This window comes from Ovis aries, chromosome 14 (genome assembly GCF_016772045.2).
Source record: "Ovis aries strain OAR_USU_Benz2616 breed Rambouillet chromosome 14, ARS-UI_Ramb_v3.0, whole genome shotgun sequence".
NCBI lineage: Eukaryota > Metazoa > Chordata > Mammalia > Artiodactyla > Bovidae > Ovis > Ovis aries.
In genome coordinates, this window is record NC_056067.1 from 56,053,988 (window position 1) to 56,076,606 (window position 22,619).

The 22,619-nt window shown below is 47.1% G+C and overlaps 2 protein-coding genes across 18 annotated transcripts in view; one reads left to right on the forward strand and one right to left on the reverse strand.

Moving 5' to 3' along the window:
• The window catches only part of VRK3 (VRK serine/threonine kinase 3), a 37,152-nt gene extending 30,066 nt beyond the window's left edge, over nt 1-7,086 (reverse strand). For 5 of the 16 annotated variants that reach the window (XM_060398781.1, XM_060398778.1, XM_060398775.1 and 2 more), the window contains exons 1-3: nt 6,434-6,463; nt 5,462-5,524; nt 880-1,013 (exon numbers count right to left, since the gene is read on the reverse strand). In XM_060398781.1, the coding sequence (XP_060254764.1) occupies nt 880-1,012 (133 nt within the window). In that variant the 5' untranslated portion in view covers nt 1,013; nt 5,462-5,524; nt 6,434-6,463. Of the gene's footprint in view, nt 1-879; nt 1,014-1,129; nt 1,218-5,461; nt 5,525-6,353; nt 6,464-6,791 lie in introns of those variants that run through there. The other 11 variants (XM_012190725.4, XM_060398780.1, XM_060398782.1 and 8 more) reach the window with 5 other exon arrangements.
• On the forward strand, nt 6,815-19,556 carry ZNF473 (zinc finger protein 473). Of its 2 annotated transcripts, XM_027977454.2 has the most exons (5): nt 6,815-7,229; nt 10,942-11,142; nt 12,350-12,476; nt 13,836-13,925; nt 15,295-19,556. In XM_027977454.2, the coding sequence occupies exons 3-5, from the start codon at nt 12,377-12,379 to the stop codon at nt 17,352-17,354; spliced, it is 2,250 nt and encodes a 749-aa protein (XP_027833255.1). In that variant the 5' UTR covers nt 6,815-7,229; nt 10,942-11,142; nt 12,350-12,376; the 3' UTR covers nt 17,355-19,556. The 2 variants fall into 2 exon arrangements, with proteins under 2 accessions (XP_027833255.1, XP_060254756.1); XM_060398773.1 differs by lacking the exon at nt 13,836-13,925.
• The last annotated feature ends 3,063 nt before the right edge of the window (nt 19,557-22,619 follow it).

Sequence of the window (22,619 nt, forward strand, 5' to 3'; positions counted from 1 at the left end):
CAAACAATAGGTTACAATCAAAAGAGCTTACAAACCAGGATAAAACTCCTATCCTTACAGAGCTCAAAGTTGAACAGTAATATAAATGAGTAAAAGAATATATTTAGGGCTTCCCTGGTGGCCCAGTCAGTAAAGAATCTGCCTGTGATGCAGGAGACTGTCTCAAGTGCAGGAGACGCAGGTTCGGTCCCTGGGTTGGGAATAGTCTCTGGAGAAAGAAATGGAGCAGCAGGAAAGTCCCCTGACTTTGTTTTAGTAGGATCCTTTGGACTGCCACTTGAAGAGAACCACAGGTGATGGAGGAGCAGGGACAGCAGGGGTAAGAAAGCTTCTATGACAATACTGGTGTGGGTGAGATGGACCAGGGTGGTGGGAGGAAGTGGTCCAATTCAGCAGCGATTTTTAAAGGGAGAGCTGACGAGACCAGCTGGAGGGCTGCAGTTGTGGGGTGGGAGAGCAAGAGAACTTGAGGATGACTCTAAGGTCTGAGAAACTGGACAAACTGAGTTGCTGTTACCTTGATGGGGAAGGCTCTGGAAGGGGCAGACGGGGCAGCAGGCCTATCAAAATGTTGGTTCTGGGTACGTGCAGACGTGTGGGACACCCGATAGATGTCAAGCAGGCAGTCTGACTTATATGGATATAGATTTCAGGGGAGGAGTCCAAGCCGGAGACAGAAATGAGTCAATGTCAAGTTTAGAGCTGTGAGTCTGCTAAAGATACCTGAGTAGAGAGAGACTGAGTAGAGAGAGCCTGAGCTCTGGGCTTTAGTATCCACGCGGGGCCAGGCAGGCTGCAAAGGCGTCTGTGGTTCCTAGATGCACGCACATACACACATCGCCCCTCCTCCAGGGAAAAGCACAAAGGCCCGGTTCTTACCTTGGGAGGATGATGCAAACGGTTTGACAAAGGACTGGGACCCCGCATGTTTCTCTGTAGGCAAAGGTTTTCCGCAGTAGGGGCAGAACTTGAACGTTGCTTCAATACCTCTGCCACAGTCTGGACAGATCATGCTAGAAAACAGAATGGCGGGGGGACAGGAAGCTGAAAAACGTAATCTATTGCTGTCGAGTAGTCACCTGAGTTCCTCATGGTGACAAGAATGCAGAAGGAAGAAAACTTATCATACCTGGAATACCCTCTCAGAAAGTAGCCTTTTTTTTCTTTCTGGCCACACCCTGTGGCATGCTGGATCTTAGTTCCCTGACTGGGGCTCCCTGCAGTGGAAGCACAGCATCATAACAATTGGACCACCAGGGAATTCCCACAAAATGGCCACTTCTAAAATGAGTTCCTGCCCCCTGTGTCCAGTCTCTCCCTAAGGGCCCAGGGCAGGTACAAAGCAGAACAAACGCAGAGTGAAACTACAGAGCTCACAAAAGGTACAGGAATGCCTTGAGGTCAATAAAAGTTGGGCAGGAGAACTGCTCCAATCATGGAAGCATTGAGGGTCTTCAACTGTAATTGTGATGCTCATCTCTTGAACCACGTGATGGGGATGGGAGAGACGGTGAGTGCTCACCAGATAGCCACATACTCCCCCTGCAATTCCCAGGGTTCCTTACAGTGAGATTGGGGCCACATGACTAGTTCTTGCCAATGGGGTGTGAGCAGAAGTCATCTTCTGGCCAAGGTAGTTAGGGGCCCCAGTAGCTCCTCTGCCAGCCGTCCTCTGCAGGGATGGCCCTCAGGAGGCAGGGGCACGAGATGAAGGCAGCTGCCTGGTCCACACTGCAAGCCCGTGACTGGCAAATAAACTCTCCTTATGCAAACCACCAGGATTTCAGGGTTTATTCATTACTGCAGCACAGCCCACCACATCCTGACTCTTAGTCAGATAATGGATGTTCACTATGATACCCTCTAAGCCTTGTGTATTTCTGGAGTATTTCCTAATACTTTAAACAAAAATCAAAGCCAAAATCACACACACAGCTTGTGACAAATGAGGACACAGCAGGTATATTCACTAGCTTGGGCAGCCACAGCTCACTCCCACAGACTAGATGGTTTAGACGACAGGAATGTATTTTCTCACAGCTTTGGAGGCCAGAAGCCTGACATCAAGGTGTCAGCGTTTGGTTTCTTTGGAGGCCTCTCTCCTTGGCGTGCTGATGGCCACCTTCTCACTTTGTCCTCTTGTGCTTGTCCCTCTGTCTGCGTTCTAATCTCCTCCTCTTATAAGGATACCAATCATATTGGATTAGGGCCTATCTTAGTCTGTTTAAATGGCTATAATCAATATTATAATGATATAATAATAATAATAAATATAATAAATATTGCAGACATGGGACTTCCCTGGTGGTCCAGTGGTTAAGAATCTGCCTTGCAATGAAGGCGACGTGGGTTTGATCCCTGGTTGGGGAACTAAGATCCCACAGGCCATGGAGCAACAAAGCTTGAGCACTGCAACTAGTGAGCCTGTGAGTCACAACTAGAGAATCTGCATGCCTCAGCTAAGACCCAACACTGCCAACAAAACTAAACAAAACAAAAAAGCCCACAGCCTGGGTGGCTTACAGACAATAGAAACGTACTTCTCACAGTTCTAGAGACTGGGAAGCCCAACATCAAGGCACCACTGTGGTTGGGTCCTGATAAAGGCCCTCTCCTGGGCTAGACTGACAACTTCACCCTGTCCTTATATGGAGGAAGGGGCTGGGCAGCTCTCTGGGTCTCTTATAAGGGCATTAATTCCATTTATGAGAGCTCCACCTTCACCAGGACTTCCCTGGTGGCTCAGATGGTAAAGCGTCTGCCTACAATGCGGGAGACCCAGGTTCGATCCCTGGGGTGCGAAGATCCTCTGGAGAAGGAAATGGCAACCCCAGTACTCTTGCCTGGAAAATCCCATGGACAGAGGAGCGTGGTAGGCTACAGTCCATGGGGTCCCAAAAGAGTCGGACATGACTGAGCGACTTCACTTTCACTTTCCACCTTCATGACCTAACTACCTCCCAAAGGCCCCACTTCCTAAAACCATCACATTGGGCATTTCAACATATGAACTTCGGGAGGACACAAACATTTAGCCCATAGCAGGCCCACCCTAAAGACCTCATTTTAATTACCACTTTAAAGGCCCTATTTACAAATATAGACACATTCTGAAATACTCAGGTTGAGGGTTTCCATGAACGAATTTTCGTGGGACACAACTCAGGTCATGAGAGCAGGATGAAACTAGTTCATAACAGAAGTAGAGAAACTCAACAGGGATAACAGTACAACAGACATTTTCAATGAATATATTTTAAACAGCAAAAGGAAAAAAAGCAAAATTATTTCATTTGTTCTTAGTGTACAGTCCCGGTTATTAGCTGGGATATCAAAATCAAAGTCAAAATAAACTTTTGCTCATGACTTCATTTAACCTTGCAAGACAAAGGTTGTTTTTCATTACTTTTATTTATCTTTGACAAACAACAACTGTCTATATTTAAAGTGTAAAACTTGTGTGTATAAGTATATGCCTGTGTGTGCTCAGTTGTGTCCAACTCTTTGTGAATCCATAGACTGCAGCCCGCTAGGCTCCTTTCCCCATGGGATTTCCCAGGCAAGAATACTGGAGTGGGTTGCCATCTCCTCCTCCAGGGGATCTTCCCCAACCAGGGATTGAACCCACCCACCCCAGGGACTGAACCTGTGTCTCTTGGGTCTCCTGCACTGACAGGGAAATTTTGACCCACTGAGCTATCAGAGAGGCCTATCTATCTATCTATCTATCTATATATATAAAACAAAACTGGGTGGTCACTGAGGATCTGTGAGAACTCGAACTTTCTGTGACTGCTGCCTAACCCAAGGACACAGTGTTTTGAAACATCTGCTACCTGGCATCTTGTGTGTCAGGGTTGTTTCCCCTGTAACCAAATACCCACTTTGGATCCCAACTAATTCTTGCTTAACAAGCACCCTTACTTCTTGCCAGCTCCAATTGTAATTCTTGATAAACAACTCATGTAACTAACCGTGGCCTTGCAGTTTTTGCCTTTAGAAGCCTCCTCCACTTGTAGTCCAACAGAACACAATTCAAGTTGCTTCTTTGTATTATTTTATCAAAACATGAATATATGTATACCTTTTAAAAATAAAAGTGTTCATTGAATTTTTCACAACATTGTTTCTGTTTTACATTTTGTGTTTTTTGGCAGCCAGGCACATGGGATCTTAGTTCCCCAATAAGGAATTGAACCTGCACCGGAAGGTGAACTCTTAACCACTTGACCACGAGGGAAGTCCTGATGCATTTATTAGGACGTTCTCAAGTGCTTCCTGAATCTGGGTCTCCTGGGCTGCAGTCCTAACAAACCTCAAATAAATGCCTATTTTAATCAGGTCCCCATTTCTGAAATTTTGGTTAACAGTATACATTATGAAACAATTACCATAATAAAACTAATTCACATATCCACCACCTCTCATAATTCCAACTTGTGTGTATATGTGTGTGTGGTGAGGAAACTTGGGATCTACTCTCTTGGCAAATTTCAAGGATACACCCACATTATTACTTATCATAGTTTCCATGTTATACATTAGGTCTCCAGAATTTAATCATCTTACAATAGGAAGTCTGCACCCTCTGATCAATATCCCTTTTCCCCCACAGCTTCTGGTAAGCACTATTCCACTCTGTTATCATGAGTTTGACACTTCTTTTTAAATTCCACATATATGTGGGATCATGTGCCTGGCTCAATCCAATTAAAACATTTTCCTTTATTCACTTTAAAGGCTGGTCTCTGTTGCAGTTGCAAAGAGGGGAGTCCTTACAGTCCCAGGCTTTAGGCCCAGGCTGCCTGGATTTGAATTCCAGATGTGCTCTTTGCTGGACGTTACTTACCCTCTCTGTGCCTCAGTCTTCTCAATGGTGAAATGGGGCTTTTAACAGTTCCTATTTGACAGAGTGGCTTCCTGGGTGGCTCAGTGGTAAAGAATTTGCCTGCCAATGCAGGAGATGCATGAGATGTGGGTTTGTTCCCAGAGTCGGGAGTATCCCTGGAGGAAATGGTAACCCGCTCCAGCATTCTTGCCTGGAAAATTCCATGGACAGAGGAGCGTGGCAGGTTGAAATCCATGGGATTGCAAAGAGTCAGACACAACTGAGCCTGCTAACATTTGAAAATGGTTGGAGGCATAAGTGGAATACATTTTTATCAACTGCAAAGAACAGCAAAGTCCTTTATGTTACTGGTTATCATCTTCCATTTGTTAATATTTCTATTCTTCCCTTTTCTCTTTCTATATCTTAAGCTCTGAGCCTCTCAGATCTCTCTAGTTCCTCTTGGGGCAGACTCATGAAACTCCAGTGTCTGCCCTTGAAACCACTGCCATGCCCATGATAACTTTCCTCCTGGGAATGAAGTCTGAGAGAAGCAACACACAAGAGATGGAGCAGGAACAGGCTGCTGGTGGGGAATAGGCTTTCAGAGGCATGTGCCCGAGGGGATGGTACCTTTACGGGGTCACGATCTGGCCCTCAGATTCACTGGGCTGGAAACTCCATCTTAACTGTGTCCTGTAAATGAATAAACGTGGAGAGGCTGACTCAGGCTTGCTGTACATGGGAGTAAAAAATAATGACTGATGTTTATTGAGAATTGGCTATGCAACCAACACATGCTATCTTCATTCATTTATTCAATGATTATTCACTGAACTCCTACAGCAGCAAAGGAAATCAACAGCTCCTGACCTGACAAAGCTCCTTCTAGTGGGGGAATACAAGCTTAATAAACAAATAAGCAAGTAACTTTAAAAAGTCACACGAGGAAAGAGCTATAGTAAACTCTCAATAAATATGTATAGAAGAAAAGAATCCGAGGGCTGGAAGTCACCATTTTAATGTCATCTGGCTAGCTCAGGACTCAAAACCAAGGCTCCAGCACTCGTCAGTCTTTATCATTCATTCATACATTTTCTTTATTGACTTGTTCAATATTTACTGAACATATGGAGTGTGTTAAGTATTGTATTCCTCCTGGCAGGTCCTGAAACGCAGCACAGCAAAAGAGCTAATGGCTAGACTCCACCTTACGGCAGGAGGAATAACAGTGAAATGATTTGCCTCGGCCCCGCCCTCCGGAGGGACCACGGATGACGTAGTACCAAGGCGGGGCTTCCGTCACACTCTCCATTAGCTTTGCCCGTCTCCGTTGTATCCACGCCCACCACCAAGACCGGACAGCGGCAGGTGACAGGTTATCTCGGAGGCCAGAAGATTCTCTCATCCTGACCCGCGATCCCCACTCCCGAGGGCTCAGTCTCCCACATAGGGTCGCGCTGACGTCACAGGCACCACGACCGAACTGTGGCTAGGCCCCTACTCCGCCTCGTCTTCCCCTCACCTCTGGATTTGGCGAGCTGAGTGGGCAGACAGATATTTGCAGCCAGACTCTCTTGACCCTCCAGAGGAACTGGGACTCACCTTCTCAGTTGCCCTGCGGAAACTTCCGCTAGGGCGGGAGGCGCTGCGCGCGCATCCTCTCGCCAGGAGGACTGCGCCTGCGCAGCCTATGCCGACTTCCCGACTGCCTGTGGGCTGTGCCTGCCTGGGAACTCCATTTCCCAGGAACCTTTGCGGCAGGCCAGTCCGGTGACTCAAGGCTAGGGGATGGATTATTCCCTCATCGCCCAACCCTATTCCACCTTTAGTAGAACGCTTCCTGTTTCTACTGCGCATGTGCCAACATAGGGCCAATCGTAAGGCGGGATGAACTCCGATGCATTTTATCGCCAATCAGAGGTCACAGATTGATTTCTCCCGCCTCAACTCCGCCCCTTACCATCGCGCGTCTTCTCAGGAATTGTTTCCTCCTCATGTGTTTCCATGGCGACACTCTGTCTGTCTCCTTCAGAAATGGAAAACCCTCTCAGTCTTCTCGAAAAGGCAGACGCATGATTTGGTTGCCCATCAAAAACTTGTCTACAATACCCAAATGCCATCTGGGGCCGATTGTTTTTCTAGTCTATTTCCCAGCCTGCTCAGCGGGCCCGCTAAAGACAAGGAAGCTGTTGGAGATGGGAAGACAAGAGGAGGCCTCCGCACAGTCTTCTGGGAAACAGTCCTGGCTCTGGCTCAGAGGCTCCTGGGTGAAGCAGTCGTGAAGATATTCGCCCGGCACCGGAAGTGTGTACGAGTAGGCGCTTGTGAGAGCAGTCGCGTCTCCGCCTCTCGCTTGGCTGGCGTCGTGTCTGTTAATCCGGTGGCCTGCTTTCTCGAGGTGAGGATATACCGGGGCTGGGCTCACTGAGAACTCTGGAGCCTTGTGGGCAAGGTCCTTCCCGAGGGGTGACGGAATGCTTCTGGGGCAATTTCGGTTCTGGGCGCGTCGCCTTGGGCTGTGGTTATCTAGGTGGATCCTCGAACGCTGGTTCGGAGTAAAGGATCAGGATCTTGCTAACGTGCTTCCCTGGTAGCACAGTTGGTAAAGAATACGCTTACAGTGCAGGAGACCCAGGTTCGATCCCTGGGTGGGGAAGATCGCCTGGAGAAGGTAATGGCAACCCACTCCAGTCTTCTTGCCTGGAAAGTCACATGGACAGAGAAGCCTAGGAAGCTTCAGTCCTTGGGGTCGCCAAAAGTCGGACGCGACTAAACCACCACCACATCTTGCTAAAGTGCTTTCCAACGCTAACCGGCCGCCCTGAGAGGAACGATTCTATTTCATTTTATTCGGATGATGAAACTGAGACAGAAGGAGGAGGTGAGTTGCCTGAAGTCGTTGGCAGAGCTGGGTAGGATCTTGGGGGAATGAATGAATGGGAGTTCTTTAGGAATTCAAGATATTTACCATTCGTTTGAGCGCTGTCTGTGAGCCAGGTGCTGTTCTCACATTTTCTCTTGTAATCTCCGCAGCAGCTACTCCGTCATCAGAATTTTCTAGATTTTAGAAGGTTAATAGTGTGTGTATTTCGTAATTGGGGCTTCCCAGGCGGCTCAAGGCTTCCCAGTGAGTGGTTCAGCGGTAAAGAATCCGCCTGCCAATTCAGGAGACGTAGGAGACGCGAGTTCTATCCCTGGGTTGGGAAGATCCCCTGGAGGAGGGCATGGCAACCCACTGCGGTATTCTTGCTTGGGGAATCTCATGGACAGAGGAGCCTGGCAGGCTACAGTCCCTAGGGTTGCAGAGTCAGACTCGACTGAGCACGGGGGCACGCAGGTGGATCGGTGGTGAAGAACCCGCCTGCCGATGCAGGAGATGCGAATTTAATCCCTGGGTGGGGAAGGAGGAAGAAATGACAACCCGTTCCAGTGTTCTTTCCTGGGAAACCCCATGGGCAGAGAAGCCTGGTGGGCTACAGTCCATCTAGTCGCAAACCAAACAACAGTATTTCATAATTAGGCCACACCCCCAGTGATATCTGGGGCAATTCTTGGAAATTGAATATTTCTGCTGGAAAAGGCTTTAATCACACTGAAGGAGAATAAAGACTATGCATAGCCTGTGGCTATTTGGGTTCAGTTTGACTACCAATTTATGAATGAAGTTCTGGTTCTAAGCCTTTTGTTTTTAGAATTGTAGATAAGAGATTGTGGGTTGGTTTTTTTTCTGCTTCATTTTGTACATGGTAGCAAGTGACACACAAAAAGGGTGAATGATGTGGCCGTGGTCCCACACCAGGAAGAGGCAGGACTTTCTGGCTCCAGGGCCTAAGACTTTCCAGTCTGGTAATGATTTGCCTTAAGTTACTATGACAGAGTGGGTGACCTTGAGCTTCACCTCAGGGCTTCAGTTTCTTCCCTCCCAGGTCTAAGAGTTTATGAGATGTGGACAGAATGGGATTTGGAAACTGTCCATAGAGTTATCAAATTCAGATATCTGAGGGCCAGGCAGATAAGGAAATGAAGAGAAAAGTCCGGGTGAGGACTGTCCGGCCTCTGAGAGGGATCATCCCATCTAAGGGGTGGAGAGCTATAAATGGCTTCCAACAAACTATCTCTGTGGGAATGCAGACCCCATATGGCCAAATCCTAGGATTTTTCAGAAACTGGAAGTTGAATTTTTAGGTGAAATCTCCCAGCTTTTGAGTTTGGGATTACATAGAAGAATTTTCTGTCAAAGCATTCTGTGCCAGGGCTTTCCTTGTGTCTCACTGGTAAAGAATCTGCCTGCTAATGTAGGCGACCCGGGTTCAATTCCTGGTCTGGGAAGAGCTCACATGCCATGAAGTGGCTGAGTCTGTGTGCCACAACTACTACTGAGCCTGCCCTCTAGAGTCTGAGCCAAAACTGCTGAGGCCTGCATGCCCTAGAGCCTGTTCTCCATAACAAGGGAAGCCAGCTCAATGAGAAGCCCGCACACCACAGCACAGAGTAGACCTTGCTTGCCATAACTAGAAAAAAGCCTGCACAGCGATGAAGACCCAGTGCAACCAAAAATAAAAATTTTTAAAGAAAAACAAACCAAACATTCTATGCCAACTCAGTCCAGATAAGACATCTGTGGATCAGACATAGAACAGACCTGTGATTGCCAGTTGGGAGGGGGCTGAGGGAGGGATGGATTGGGAGTTTGGGATTAGCAGATGCAAACTACTATATATAAGATGGATAAGAAGATCCTACTGTATAGCACAGGGAACTATACTCAGTATCCTATAATAATGGAAAAATATGAAAAAGAGTATACATATATACATATAACTGAATCACTGCTGTATACCAGAAACTAACACAACATAGTAAATTAATTATACTTAAAAATTTTTTTTAAATCTGTGGATTGACTTATACTCACAAGTCAAGTCTTAACCTCTTTGTGAGGAAAATCCTTGTTGCATAAAACATTAGCTCTTATTATAGGCCTGAGGTTTCTGTGGTGGCTCAGCGGTAAAGAATCTGCCTGAGATGCAGGAGACCCAGGTTTGATCCCTGGGTCGGGAAGATCCGCTGGAGAAGGGCACGGCAACCCACTCCAGTATTCTTGCCTGGAGAATCCCCATGGACAGAGGAGCCTGGCAGGTGACAGTCCATGGGGTCGAAAAGAGTTGCACATGGCTGTGCGACTTGCACTTCACGTCACTTCTTAGGCCTATCACATTCCATTATCTGCGGTCACAAAATCTAGAAAGCTCTGAAAACCAAATATTTTTTCCATGAATTTGATGCCTGAACCTGACTAGAAATGCTATAATTTATTACTTTTAATTATCCTGGCTAGAGTGGATATTTTTACCTCCGCTCTGTGAATATTGAAGTGTTCAGTTATGAAATGCTCCCCTTATTCCTCTCCCCTCCCCCTGGTACTGGGATTTTAATGAACTATACCATATTTGGTGGATTACCTTTTTATAATCTGGAAATTGCTGAATTTAAAGCATACTTGGCCCAGAAGCTTAAGAATTATGGACCCATGGTGTTGCTTCATGGTGTGGAATGCTTTCAACACCTGTAGACATATGCCACTTAGGAAGCACAGAGAGGCCACGCCAGTGTACCGTGTTTTGCCTATTATGAGTTGAGAGTGACCCAGTGGGCAGTGACCATATTTTTTTTTTTAAGTGAAGTAAATAGAATGGTAAACATCCTAGTCCACCCTACTTGTAAGATGAAGTATTGTTTCACGAAGCTTTTGTTCCGTTATGTACGCAAATGAGAAGTCATAGTATATATTATCTGTGTTACTGTGGGTCATGGTTAAAAACAAAAGTTGAAGAAATCATGCTGTTGTAGAAATAACAACAGTCTTGGAGGCTTGCCTGAACTCTAGTCTTAGAGATGATAAAAGTCCCTACTGTGTGCCAGGCACTGTGCCCACAGTGGTGAGCAAGACAGAAGGTTCCAGCAAGGTGAGAGATCTGAATGTCCACATTCTCCCACGTGGGTATTTACAGACTGTACTTAACCCTGACAAGTGCTAAGGAGGGTTGTGTAGGCTCTGAAGCACTGGGGCTGGGTGCTTTTAGTAAATAGAATTGTTGTGATTCCTGCAGGGAGACGCACGTCCTCACTCCTCCTTCTGGACGTTTTGGGAGCTCCTCCAGCATGGCCACAGAGTCAGCCCTAGGAGGAAGGCACACTTTCTCCCAGTTTCCTAGTCCTTTCTGCTGCCCTGCCAGCCAGGATTGTGGAGGGGAAGGAGGGGAAACTTAAATGAGGAACTGGTTGTTGGGTCTCCATCAGCTACGACTGAGGTGAGTCAAGTGTCCCTCTCATCCCAACCTGTCATCCCCAGAGGCTACACATCTGGCCTGCCTTGTTCCGGCTCTCTGTTTTATGCCCCTCTCACCCACCCCCAATTAGTCTCAAAGGAAAGCTCTCACACTGTCACTGTCCTGCCCAGTATCCTTCTAGGAATCCTTATTGCCCCCTGGATAAAATTTAGGTTTCTCAGCCCATCCCTACATGGCTTGAGTCCTGCCCTCCTCTTTCCTCTTCTTCTGTTTCCCTCACACAAGCTGTACTACTCCCTTCTTGGCCTTGTGTGAAAATGTTACCCCATACTTTCCAGCTTCCTGCCTTTGATCAGGCTTCTCCCTCTGCTAGAATATACTGCAGCCACTATCTCCAGCTGGTAAATCTTCCACAGCCTTCAAGACTCAGTTTATTCTCCCCACCTTTCCTGGGCAGCATTAGCTCTTCCCTGTTCTGGTCTCCCAGGTCACCCCTGCCTCCTCCACTGTAACACAGATCCACCAGCTTGGGGTGTCTCTGCCCATATCTGTCAGTCCCGTCAGACTCTGCACTCCACAGGGACAGGTACTAATTGGGACTCATCTCTGGGTCCCTAGGAACATTACTGGTCTGGCATACAGAAAGCCTTGAGGTGTTTGTTGAATGAATGAGTGAAAATGGAAATGAAACAGAAACAGACTCACAGACATAGAGAACCAGCTTGTGGTTGCAGAGAGGGGAGGGGGTTGGGGAGGGATGGACTGGGAGTTTGGGATGAGCAGAGGCAAACTGTAGAATGGGTAAACAAGGTCCTACTGTATAACTCGGGGAACTATTCAATGTCTTGTGATAAACTGTAATGGAAAAGAATATGAAAAAGAATGTATATACAACTGAATCACTTTTCTGTACAGCAGAAAATAACACATTGTAAATGAACTATGCTTGAATTTTTAAAATAAAATTTTTTTAAACTTAAAATCTTGAACACTGAAAAAAGCAAAAGTCAAGGTAGGTGGATGTTAGGCTGAGGCAGACCTGCCTCTGTGACCTTGAGGGGATAGCATGTCTCCTTTTCTAGACTCCTTGTCCTTGCCTAGAAAATATGGGGTCTCACATCTGAAGCTTCTCACAAGATGATTTTTGCCAGAGGCCTGGCATGTGGCTGATGAGGGTACTGAGGTGAGCCATCGGCCCCTCCCTGACCCCAGTCCCGCTGCATTCCAGAAAATTGCCACCCTCGACGACATAGCCATGGACTTCACCTTGGAGAACTGGGAACAGCTGGGGCAGGGGCAGGGAGACCTGTTCTGGGACACGGCGCTGGACAACTACCAGAACCTCTTCCTGCTGAGTGAGTGCCACCCCTGCCCTGGGAGTCATCGCCCTGCTCAGGGATCACCCATGGCTCTGTGGCACTTATGGGGTGATCTCCTGGCTCCTGAGCGCCTCAGATCACTGTGCTTAGTTGCCTGATTCTGCAACATCCGTAGTGCCTGGTGACCTTCTTGATTGTCACCACTTGGGAGGAGTGGAGGGTGTACTCCTAGAATCCAGTGGGTGGAGCCCGGGGTGCTGCCACACATTCCAGAATTTCAGGGATTATCCAACCGCAAATGTCAGTACTGCCTGGGAAGAGAAACCTATGCTTGCCCTCTAGCTCCATCAGCACTTTCCTTTTCCTCAAAGTAGATGAATTCCTCCAGCTGACACTTCAGGGGCTTTGCTGCTTTAAGACGAACTGCGACCCCTTGACCACTCCCTACCTCTCCCCTGCCTGGCTTGCTCACTGCTCATTTTATGGTCTGTCTCCCTCTGCTGGAGTGGAAGCCTCCTGCGGGCAGGAACTCGTGCTGCTCCCTGGTGGAGCCCCTGTGTCTGGAACAGACAGTACTGGCTTTGGGGGCTCAATGAATAGAAGAGGGAGCAGCAGGAGTCAGTGTGTTAGGAACTAGGTCTTATGCCAGGCCAGCACTTAGAATGCTCTCCTCTAGTCCTCCAGACACTCATCTGTGTGTATTTATTAGCGGTGTATTCCTTTCCTATGGCTGCTTTTACAGATGCCACAAGTGTGGCTGAAAACAACTTACCGTGACTCTGACTGTTCTGGAGATGGGTCTGACTGGGCTAAAATCTGGGCATGGGCATAGTTGGTTCCTTCTGGGGGCCGTTGGGGAGAATCTCTTTCCTTGTCCTCTTTCAGCTAAAAGCCAAATGAAACCTACTTGTTGTGCTCTTGGCTTCTCATCTTTGAAGTCAGCAATGGCTGTCTCCCTGCTGTAGCATGCATCCCCTGGGATTACAACTCTGTTCCCGCCCTTGAGGAAGTTTGCAGAGGGTAGGAAACAGGACTGGTCTTTGGGACCCCCAACACACTCTCATCAGGGGGCCTGTCTTATGGAGGCCTCTGGTATGTCCAGTCCATGGGAGAATGTGTGAATCATGGATGATTGAGGAGGTACATGACTCTCCCTGGCAACTCTCTTTTATCTCTCAAGAGCTGTTACAGATGCTTTGTGTCCCCAGCCCTGGTGGTCACATCTCTGATCACCCTGGATTGTGACTGGGTCCCTCTCCTCCACTGGGCCAGGAACCCTGCAGAGCTGGATCAGGTGCTGAATAATCATCAGGACAGCCAGGAAGTTCCTGCTCAGCAGCCCGATGGCCCCCCATGTTGATGTCATCTGGTTGGTGACAATGTCTTTCCCTACAGACCCCCCCAGACCCAACTTGACCTTCCATCTGGATGGTGGGGAAAAGCTGGAGGCCCTGGCGAAAGAAAGCCCAGAGTCAACAGACGCTGGTGAGTGGGCAGCCAGGGCCCCCTCAGGGGAGGGTGGAGGGAGCTCATGGGGTGTGGTCCTTTGTGGGCCCTCTGTCTTTAAGACCTCCATCCTGCCCAGTAGGTCTGCTGGAACATCTCTACCCCCTGCCTCTCGGCTTCACTCTGCCGCGCACTGGCTTCAGGTTAGGGAGCCTCGCCCTGCATACCATATCTCCGTGTATCTCTTTGTTCAGCATGTGGCTATTCTGGTGCCCTTCCTCTGTCCCCTCTGCATCCTTCCAGACTCAGCAGGGCTCAGCATTCCATTCTCTGAGTCAGTCTCTCCTCCTTTCTGTCTTGTGCCCCCTGAGCACTGTGGATCTCCCGGTCTACCTATTTCACCTGCCTTCAGGCAGGCCCATCCTTCCTTCCTGGCCCAGCAGATGGCCTGTCTTTTAGTGACTCAAGCCTGGGCCTAAACACTGCTAAGAGCATTCACTCTGCCCTCTCCCAGGTCACAGTTTGTCTGGGGGATCGGTCAGGCAGTCAGGATTCCCGGGTGTGCTGGTTGAGACATCCCTGAAGGGAGAGTCAGGGGCCCTCCCTGGGGTGCCAGCAGCTTTTCTCATTGTTAGACTGTTCACATGAGGAGAAGGGCCCCTGAACCAGAGGCCATGGTGTGGGGGCCGCATGGCTCAGTCTCAGCCTGCACCCTAGCTGTCAGAAGGCAACTCTGTTTTTGGTTCACCTCTCGTGAGCGTGGACCTTCTGTAGCCTCCTGCTGAGCACACAGGTGTTTCACTTGGACACAGGCACCATGGGTTTCCTTTTCTGCCACCTTAACATCCAGGCTGATTCTAAGCTTGTATAGCCACATCCAGATAAGTCCTCCTGTGGTGACAGTGGTATTACGTTGTCATCATTTATACTTCTTTTCCACTGAGTACACTTCTCTAGGAAGTATGCCTTAGCTGATGGGGCTGATGATGGCAAGTACCCCTCTGGAACTTCCATGGCTGCCCAGCACCACCCACACCCCCCCTTTTTCTAAATATCTATTTGACTGTGCTGGGTCTTAGTTGTGTCAAGGTCTCCACTGTAGCACATGGAATCTAGTTCCTTGGTCAGGGATTGAACTGGGGTCCCCTGCCTTGGGAGCATGAGTCTTAGCCACTGGGTCACTAAGCAAGTCCCCCAGCTCCCCCTCCTAACACCTCTTGAAGTCGGCTCTTTTTCCTGTAATGTCAGTACCCACTGGATCACCATGCTGGCCCTGTCTCCTTCATTCCCTTCCCAGTCAGGACTGACTCAGGATGCATCACCTGTTCTTTTTGTTTGCTCTTAGCCTGCAACTCCTGTCTTTAACTCCCAAGAAACAGGAGACATTTGCACTTGCCCTCTCTTTCAGGCATAGCTGAGACTTCTCCTCTGCCTCAGGACTTCATGGAAGAAGGACTCTTCCAGGAGATTACTGAGACTTTTTCCAAGGATGATCTCTGGAACTCCCATTTGGGAGAAGCCTCTATAGGCCAAAGCTGGTTAGATAGTTTTCTAGGAGATTCAGAAAGTCTTCTGAGGTCTGATATTACCAGTCTGGAGAAATGCAAAAGCTACCAACTCAAGAGCCATGAACTCAAGATAGACCTCAGTCCCGAGTCCCACCTTTCCCCAGGAGTGGATTCCATGACACCTGATCTCCCTGAAAAGAGCCTGGCACCAGCTGAGTCTCAGGAATGTGGGAATGACTTCGGGTGCTACTCAGACCACAGCCAGCAGGATACCATCCAGGGAGGGGAGAAACCATGTAAGTGCAGTGAGTATGGGAAGAGCTTCAGCCAGAGTCACCATATGATCCAGCACTGGATTCTTCACAACAGGGAGCATCCCACTGTGCTTCAAGAGTATGAGAAAGATCTCAGCCAGAGATCCTGCCTTTTCATGCAACGAGTGACTCACACAGGCTACAAATCCTATGTGTGTAACAAGTGCGGGGAAACTTTTAGTCAGAATACACACCTTCTGTGTCATCAGAAAGTTCACACTGAAGAAGAACCATGGGAGAGTCAAGATGGTGACTGTCCAGCAGATCACAACTCACAGCCTTTTGAGTGTCATAAACCACACCCAGGTAAAACCTACAATTGTAATGAATGTGGCCAGAGTTTTAGCCAAACCTTTCATCTCTCTGTGCATCAGAAGACCCATACTCAGAAATGCTACGAATGTGCCAAATGCAAGGCAACCTTCAACTCCAAAAGATACCTCCTCCAACATCAGAAAATTCATGCTGCAAAAATGACCACTGAGGATCAGAAGTGTGGCAAGGCCTGCAGGCAGAGCTCCTGTCTTGTCCAACAGCAGTCTGTTCACACTGCAGAGAAGTCTTATAAGTGTGATGAGTGTGGGAAAACCTTTAGCCATAGCCTGTCCCTAAAGATCCACCAGAGGGCTCACAGTGGAGAGAAGCCTTACAAATGCAATGAGTGTGGGAAAGCCTTTTACCGGAACAGTCACCTTAGTGAACACCAGAGGGTTCACACGGGTTACAGGCCCCACAAATGTCACAAATGTGTCAGGAGTTTCAGCCGGCCCTCTCACCTGATTCGACACCTGTCCATGCACACTACAGAAAAGCTCTACAGCTGTGCCAAATGCAAGAAGACCTTCAGCTGCAATGAACACCTTGTTCAGCACCAGAAAATCCATGCTGTGGAAACCCTCTATGGATGTCAGGAGTGTGGTGAGCGATTTGTTTGCCGCTCAACCCTAACTTGCCACCAGAGCATTCACGCTAGAGAAAAAGGACTCAGTGAGAGCTGGGAGATCCTTTATGAGAAACCCGAGCACAAAGAGCATCCAGGGATCTGTGGGAAGTGCTTTAAGTGTAACAAATGCGAGAAAACCTTCAGCTGCAGAAAATACCTGACTCAGCACGAGTTGATTCACGCCAGGGTGAAGCCCTTTGAGTGTAACCAGTGTGGGAAAGCCTTTGGGCAAAGTTCACAGCTCATCCGGCACCAGAGGATCCACTCTAGATTGAGATCATACAGATGTGGGGACTGTGGGAAGGCCTTTATCTACAGTACCTCCCTCATCAAACATCAATCCCTCCATGGGATTGAGCACCCCTTTAAATGTAACGAATGTGGAAGGATCTTCAGTCAAAGTGCATGTCTCTTAGAACATCAGTTAATCCACACTACAAAGAAGCCCTTGAAACCTAACAAGTGTGACAAAGTCTTGGGCCACAGTAACCACCTTATTCAGCATCAGGGAACTCAGGCCGGAAAGAAGCCCTTTGAGCAGAATGAATGTGGGGAAATTATCCAGGAGAGCTTGTGCCTTTCTGAGCACCAGGGAGTTTACACAGATGAGAAGCCCTATACGTGTGGTGACTGTGGGAGAACCTTCAGCCTGGGTGCTCAGCTCGTTTACCACCAGAGAGTTCACACCAGGGAAAAGCCTTAGATTTGTCAGGAATCCGGGAAAGCCTTCCGGCAGGGCTCATGACTTTCTAAGTATCAGAGAGTTCATACCAGGGAGAAGCTTTATGTGTGCGCTAAATACGGGAAAGCCTTTGCCCAGAAAACAAATCTGATACAGCATGAGACAACTCACACAGGGGAGAAGCCTTATGCTTGTGGTGTGTGTGGGAGAGCCTTTCGCCTTAGGGCCCATCTCAGTCAGCATCAGAGAATTCACACCCAGGAAAAACCATATCGGTGTCAACATTGTCAGAAAGCCTTGTGCCGCTGCTCAGGTCTCAGCCGACAGCAGTGAGTTCACACTCGAAAGTAGCAGGTAGCAATCCTCCCCATGACCCCTGGGTAGCAGCAGGCTCCCAGACATCTGAGAATGTTCCTCTGAGGCCCAAAGTTGAAACCATCCCAGTGTAAGCCCCTCCCTGCCATGGGTAATTAATCTCTCTGGTAATAAAGATTGATTAGAAAATTTGCACACGTTTCATTAAAACAATGAAAACTGGAGCTTTGGAAGTCAGGTAGACTGGACCCTGTTTACTGAGTTCAGTCCGAGTTCTGCCATCTGCCAGGTGATCTACAGAGAGTCATGGAACCTCTCAGGGATTCAGTATCCTCATCTGTAAGATGGGCACAATCCTAGTTACTACCTCAGAAGACTACTGTGAACATAAATAGATGCAAAGCACTTAGAACCAAGTACCTGTCAGATAGTACTCACCAGGAGTGAGCTACAAATATGCATCAGATATAATAGATCCACTCTTTCACATTAAAACAAAGAGATGATTCAGTAGCCCTCAATTTGTATTCAACTGCAGTTACTGTTGTTACTAATATTACTCATGGCTTTAATTTTCAAAGTTTTCCTTCAGTATACCCTTGGCTTAATTGTTTCCAAAATGTCAGCACTTTGTTCTTTATTGAAACAAAAAAAAAGTGTAGCCTTTTCCTTCCCTTCATCTCAGGTCTGTCCTAGTACTTTCTTAACTAACCCACAAAAAGCCAAGAAGAATCTGTAACATTTAACATCTCACAGAAAGAACTTTCCACTCCTAGCTTCCCAAACCTCTCAAAAGGATCCCTGCACATCCACATGCTACCTCTTCCCATAGTCTCCCATTTCAAATGGTTGGTTAAATGATGAGACCAAATTTGTCACGAAAGTTAAAGCTGTAAATAGCTGGATTCAGTTATGAAAGCTGCAGTGGATATCACTGTCTCCACATGGTTCACATGATCTATGCAGAAGATGTGCTCGGTGCAAAAATAATGATGCACAGAAATGACTTCTGGAATGTTCCTCCTCCATCATTTGTCCAACCTGGCCACTCACAGGCACTTTACTATAGGCTCCAAGTTGGGGAACACCAATACTTTAAAGTGCTGCCCTTGCCGTGAAGCTTCTGGAATCAAAGGGAAATGAATGGCCTCATTTCATAGAGGAGCGCTCTTTGTTGCCAGGTGATTCCTTGGAGTTGGGGCCCTCGCATTCACTGCTCACCGTGTCCAGGCCTGTTCTACAACTGAGTCTCACTTCAGGGAACCACATGACCAGCTCTTTTGACAGCACCGCCTCGGCTCTGAGCTTTTGTGTCCCACTTGCTACATGATCCAGTCACCTGTTTGCTGAAGCACAAACAATCTTATGAAGATACTGGACTCTGGCACTTAATATTCTTTCATATTTTTGTTTTTTTAATATAAATTTATTTACTTATGGTGCTAAAAAATGTTCAGGAGTCTATGCTCTGGGCCCCTGGGATATTTAAAACCTTGCACCTTGAGTTGCACTGGTTGGTTTATTGAAAATGAGAACTTAGCGGCTGACCACACTAGTGGGGAGTGTACTGGTTTTCAAGTGGCTGAAAACGTCCAACTTCTCCCTGCCTTTTGTATCTGAGCAAGGGGCCTGATATATACCCAAGGGGTGGGGTAGGGGCAGGAACTCAAATTGCTAAGTGTATTCAAGCAAGAGTTTTGACACCAAAGATAGAAGTCAGAGGCCCTGTGGAAAGTTGGCAGCCGTGTGTGTGTGTGTGTGTGTGTGTGTGTGTGTGTGTGTGTGTGTGTGTGTGTGTGGTATCTATGTAACTAATAATCTGTGTTCTGTGGACTAGGGTAGAAACGCCTACCCTCACGTTTGGGTGTGTGTTCTCTGATTAAAAGTTTTTGAGTTTCTAAGGGTTAATTGGTTTTCTCAGCTCAATGCCACACACCCAGCCAGGGGCTGGGCATGCACAATCACTAACTGTCGAGTGCTCACAGTTCTGGGAGGAGAGGGCTCCTGATGGTGAAAACCATCCCATGATGAGATGGTTAATTCTGTTTTTCCAAAGCCGGGGAGGGTCAAGGACAACTAGGGAGCCACTCATTTTCAGTTGTTCGTCAGCACATCGTCAACCAGCAATTTTCCATCCTCATAGTTCTGCCTAATCAAGGAGGAAGTATGGACTGCATGTTGTTTATTCTTTTCTAGTTAAAAAGATACAGTTGGGCTCAGGCAAGAGTTGTTGCTAGAATTTAACATTATTTTGCTCTCCTGGTACTTATTTTACTTTCCCTCTCCCCCTTTATCCTCTACTGATGAGAGATACCAGTTTCCCACTCCTGGAAAGGTAGTAAGTCCTCTTTAAAAATAAATCAATTTAAGGTTTGTTTGGTTTTTTTAAAGCTGATCTGAAGGAAAATGTATGGCACACATCTACAGCTAAAAAATTGGATGGCAATATATCACTGAGGTTGGGGAGCATTCAGCTAAAGCCTTGCATCCTGCCCATGGATAAACCAGATTATGCTATGGCAACCCGGTTGCCAGATCTGATAACTGTGGGTCAGATCACAGTAACTGTTCATTCCCCTCACTAGTGCTTCATGTTCACTGTGGGTTGGCAGGGGTGGGGCTGTATCTTCTCTATCCACCTGAGAGACTAGTGTCCCCTTTTGAGTCTGTTGATCCCTCTTGGTCACCCCAGTGAGAAAGTAGCTTTAACACTGCCTCACTCCAGGACTCCAAACTCCACACTTTGGGTGGGCATTGCTGTCCATTGAAAATGTGCAAATTTCCATTCATGGCAAGTGATGCTGATTGTTCAATCATAGTTGTGGTTGAAAGTTTTTAAGGACATAGACTGAAACTAGTAGACTCTTCAGACAGGCAGTGGCATCTTAGGAGGATCAAAGTTAGCCATTCTGCATAAACCAAGGAGGTGGCATGTGGATACCTAACATTGAGAAGTTACTGGTCTGGGAAAATCATACCTATTAAAAGAAACAGTGGTTTCAAGGAGCTGGGGGAAAAGGCAGTTTTACAAAATGCCCACTTAGTAATGGGCAAAGGATCTGAATATAGATTTCTTCAAAGAAGATGCACAAATGGCCAACAAGCACATGAAAGATGTTGAACATAATTAACAAGATGTAAATCCAAACCACAATGAGATACTACCCACTAGGATGGCTGTAATCCCCCCTAAAAAAGTCATTTCCCTGGTGGTTCAGTGGTTAGGACGTGGCACTAACACTGCCCTGGTCTCGGTTCAATCCAGGTTGGGGAACTAAGATCTCAAATGCTGCATTGTGCAGTAAAAAAAAAAAAAAAAAAGATTATTACATGAAGATTTCCTTTTGTGGGGGCGGGGGGCTTACAGCATTTAATTGCTTGGTTTTGAAACTTACCGGTAGACTTACCTCTCTGTTGGTAAAGAAAGTCCCAACAAGATAGAAACGAATTGTTCTCTTTGTATCAGAAGCTGTATAAAAGCAAATCCCTGCTGAGTCAGAAAACGTCCTTGTTCAGTAAATATCAGCTGTTACAGAGAAACAGAAAAGAACTGATAAACTCACCAGGAAAATAGCATCACAAGGCTTGGGCCATTCCATTCTGGAGAGATTATTTACACCTGGTATGACAAAAAAGTGAAAGTTTTAGTCACTCAGTTCAGTTCAGTCGTTCAGTTGGGTACGACTCCTTGCGACCCCATGGACTGCAGCACACCAGGCTTCTCTGTCCATCACCAACTCCTGGAGTTTACTCAAACTCATGTCCACTGAGTCAGTGATGCCATCCAACAATCTCATTCTCTGTCGTCCCCTTCTCCTGCCTTCAGTCTTTCCCAGCATCAGGATCTTTTCCAATAAGTCAGCTCTTGGCATCAGGTGGCCTAAGTATTGGAGTTTCAGCTTCAACATCAGTCTTTCCAGTGAATATTCAGGACTAATTTCCTTTAGGATGGACTGGTTTGATCTCTTTGCAGTCCAAGGGACTCTCAAGAGTCTTCTCCAACACCACAGTTCAAAACCATCAATTCTTTGGTGCTCAGCTTCCTTTGAAGTCTAACTCTCACATCCATACATGACTACTGGAAAAACCATAGCCTTGACTAGATGGACCTTAGTCGGCAAAGTAATGTCTCTGCTTTTGAATATGCTATCTAGGTTGGTCATAACTTTTCTCCCAAGGAGTAAGCATCTTTTAATTTCATGGCTGCAATCACTGCAAAATCTACAGTGATTTTGGAGCCCCCCAAAATAAAGTCTGACACTGTTTCCACTGTTTCCCCATCTATTTCCCATGAAGTGATGGGACCGGATGCCATGATCTTTGTTTTCTGAATGTTGAGCTTTAAGCCAACTTTTTCACTCTCCTCTTTCACTTTTATCAAGAGGCTTTTTAGTTCTTACTCACTTTCTGTCATAAGGGTGGTGTCATCAGCATATCTGAAATTATTGATGTTTCTCCTGGCAATCTTGATTCCAGCTTGGGCTCCTTCTAGCCCAGTGTTTCTCATGGTGTACTCTGCATATATATAAGTTAAATAAGCAGGGTGACACTATACAGGCTTGACGTACTCCTTTTCCTATTTGGAACCAGTCTGTTGTTCCATGTCCAGTTCTAACTGTTGCTTCCTGACCTGCATACAGATTTCTCAAGAGGCAGGTCAGGTGGTCTGTATTCCCATCTCTTTCAGAATTTTCCACGGTTTATTGTGATCCACACAGTCAAAGGCTTTGGCGTAGTCAATAAAGGAGAAATGGATGTTTTTCTAGGACTCCCTTGCTTTTTCTATGATCCAATGGATGTTGGCAATTAGATCTCTGGTTCCTCTGCCTTTTCTAAATCCATCTTGAACATCTGGAACTCCACAGTTCACGTACTGTTGAAGCCTGGCTTGGAGAATTTTGAGCATTACTTTACTAGCATGTGAGATGACTGCAATTGTGCGGTAGTCTGAGCATTCTTTGGCATTGCCTT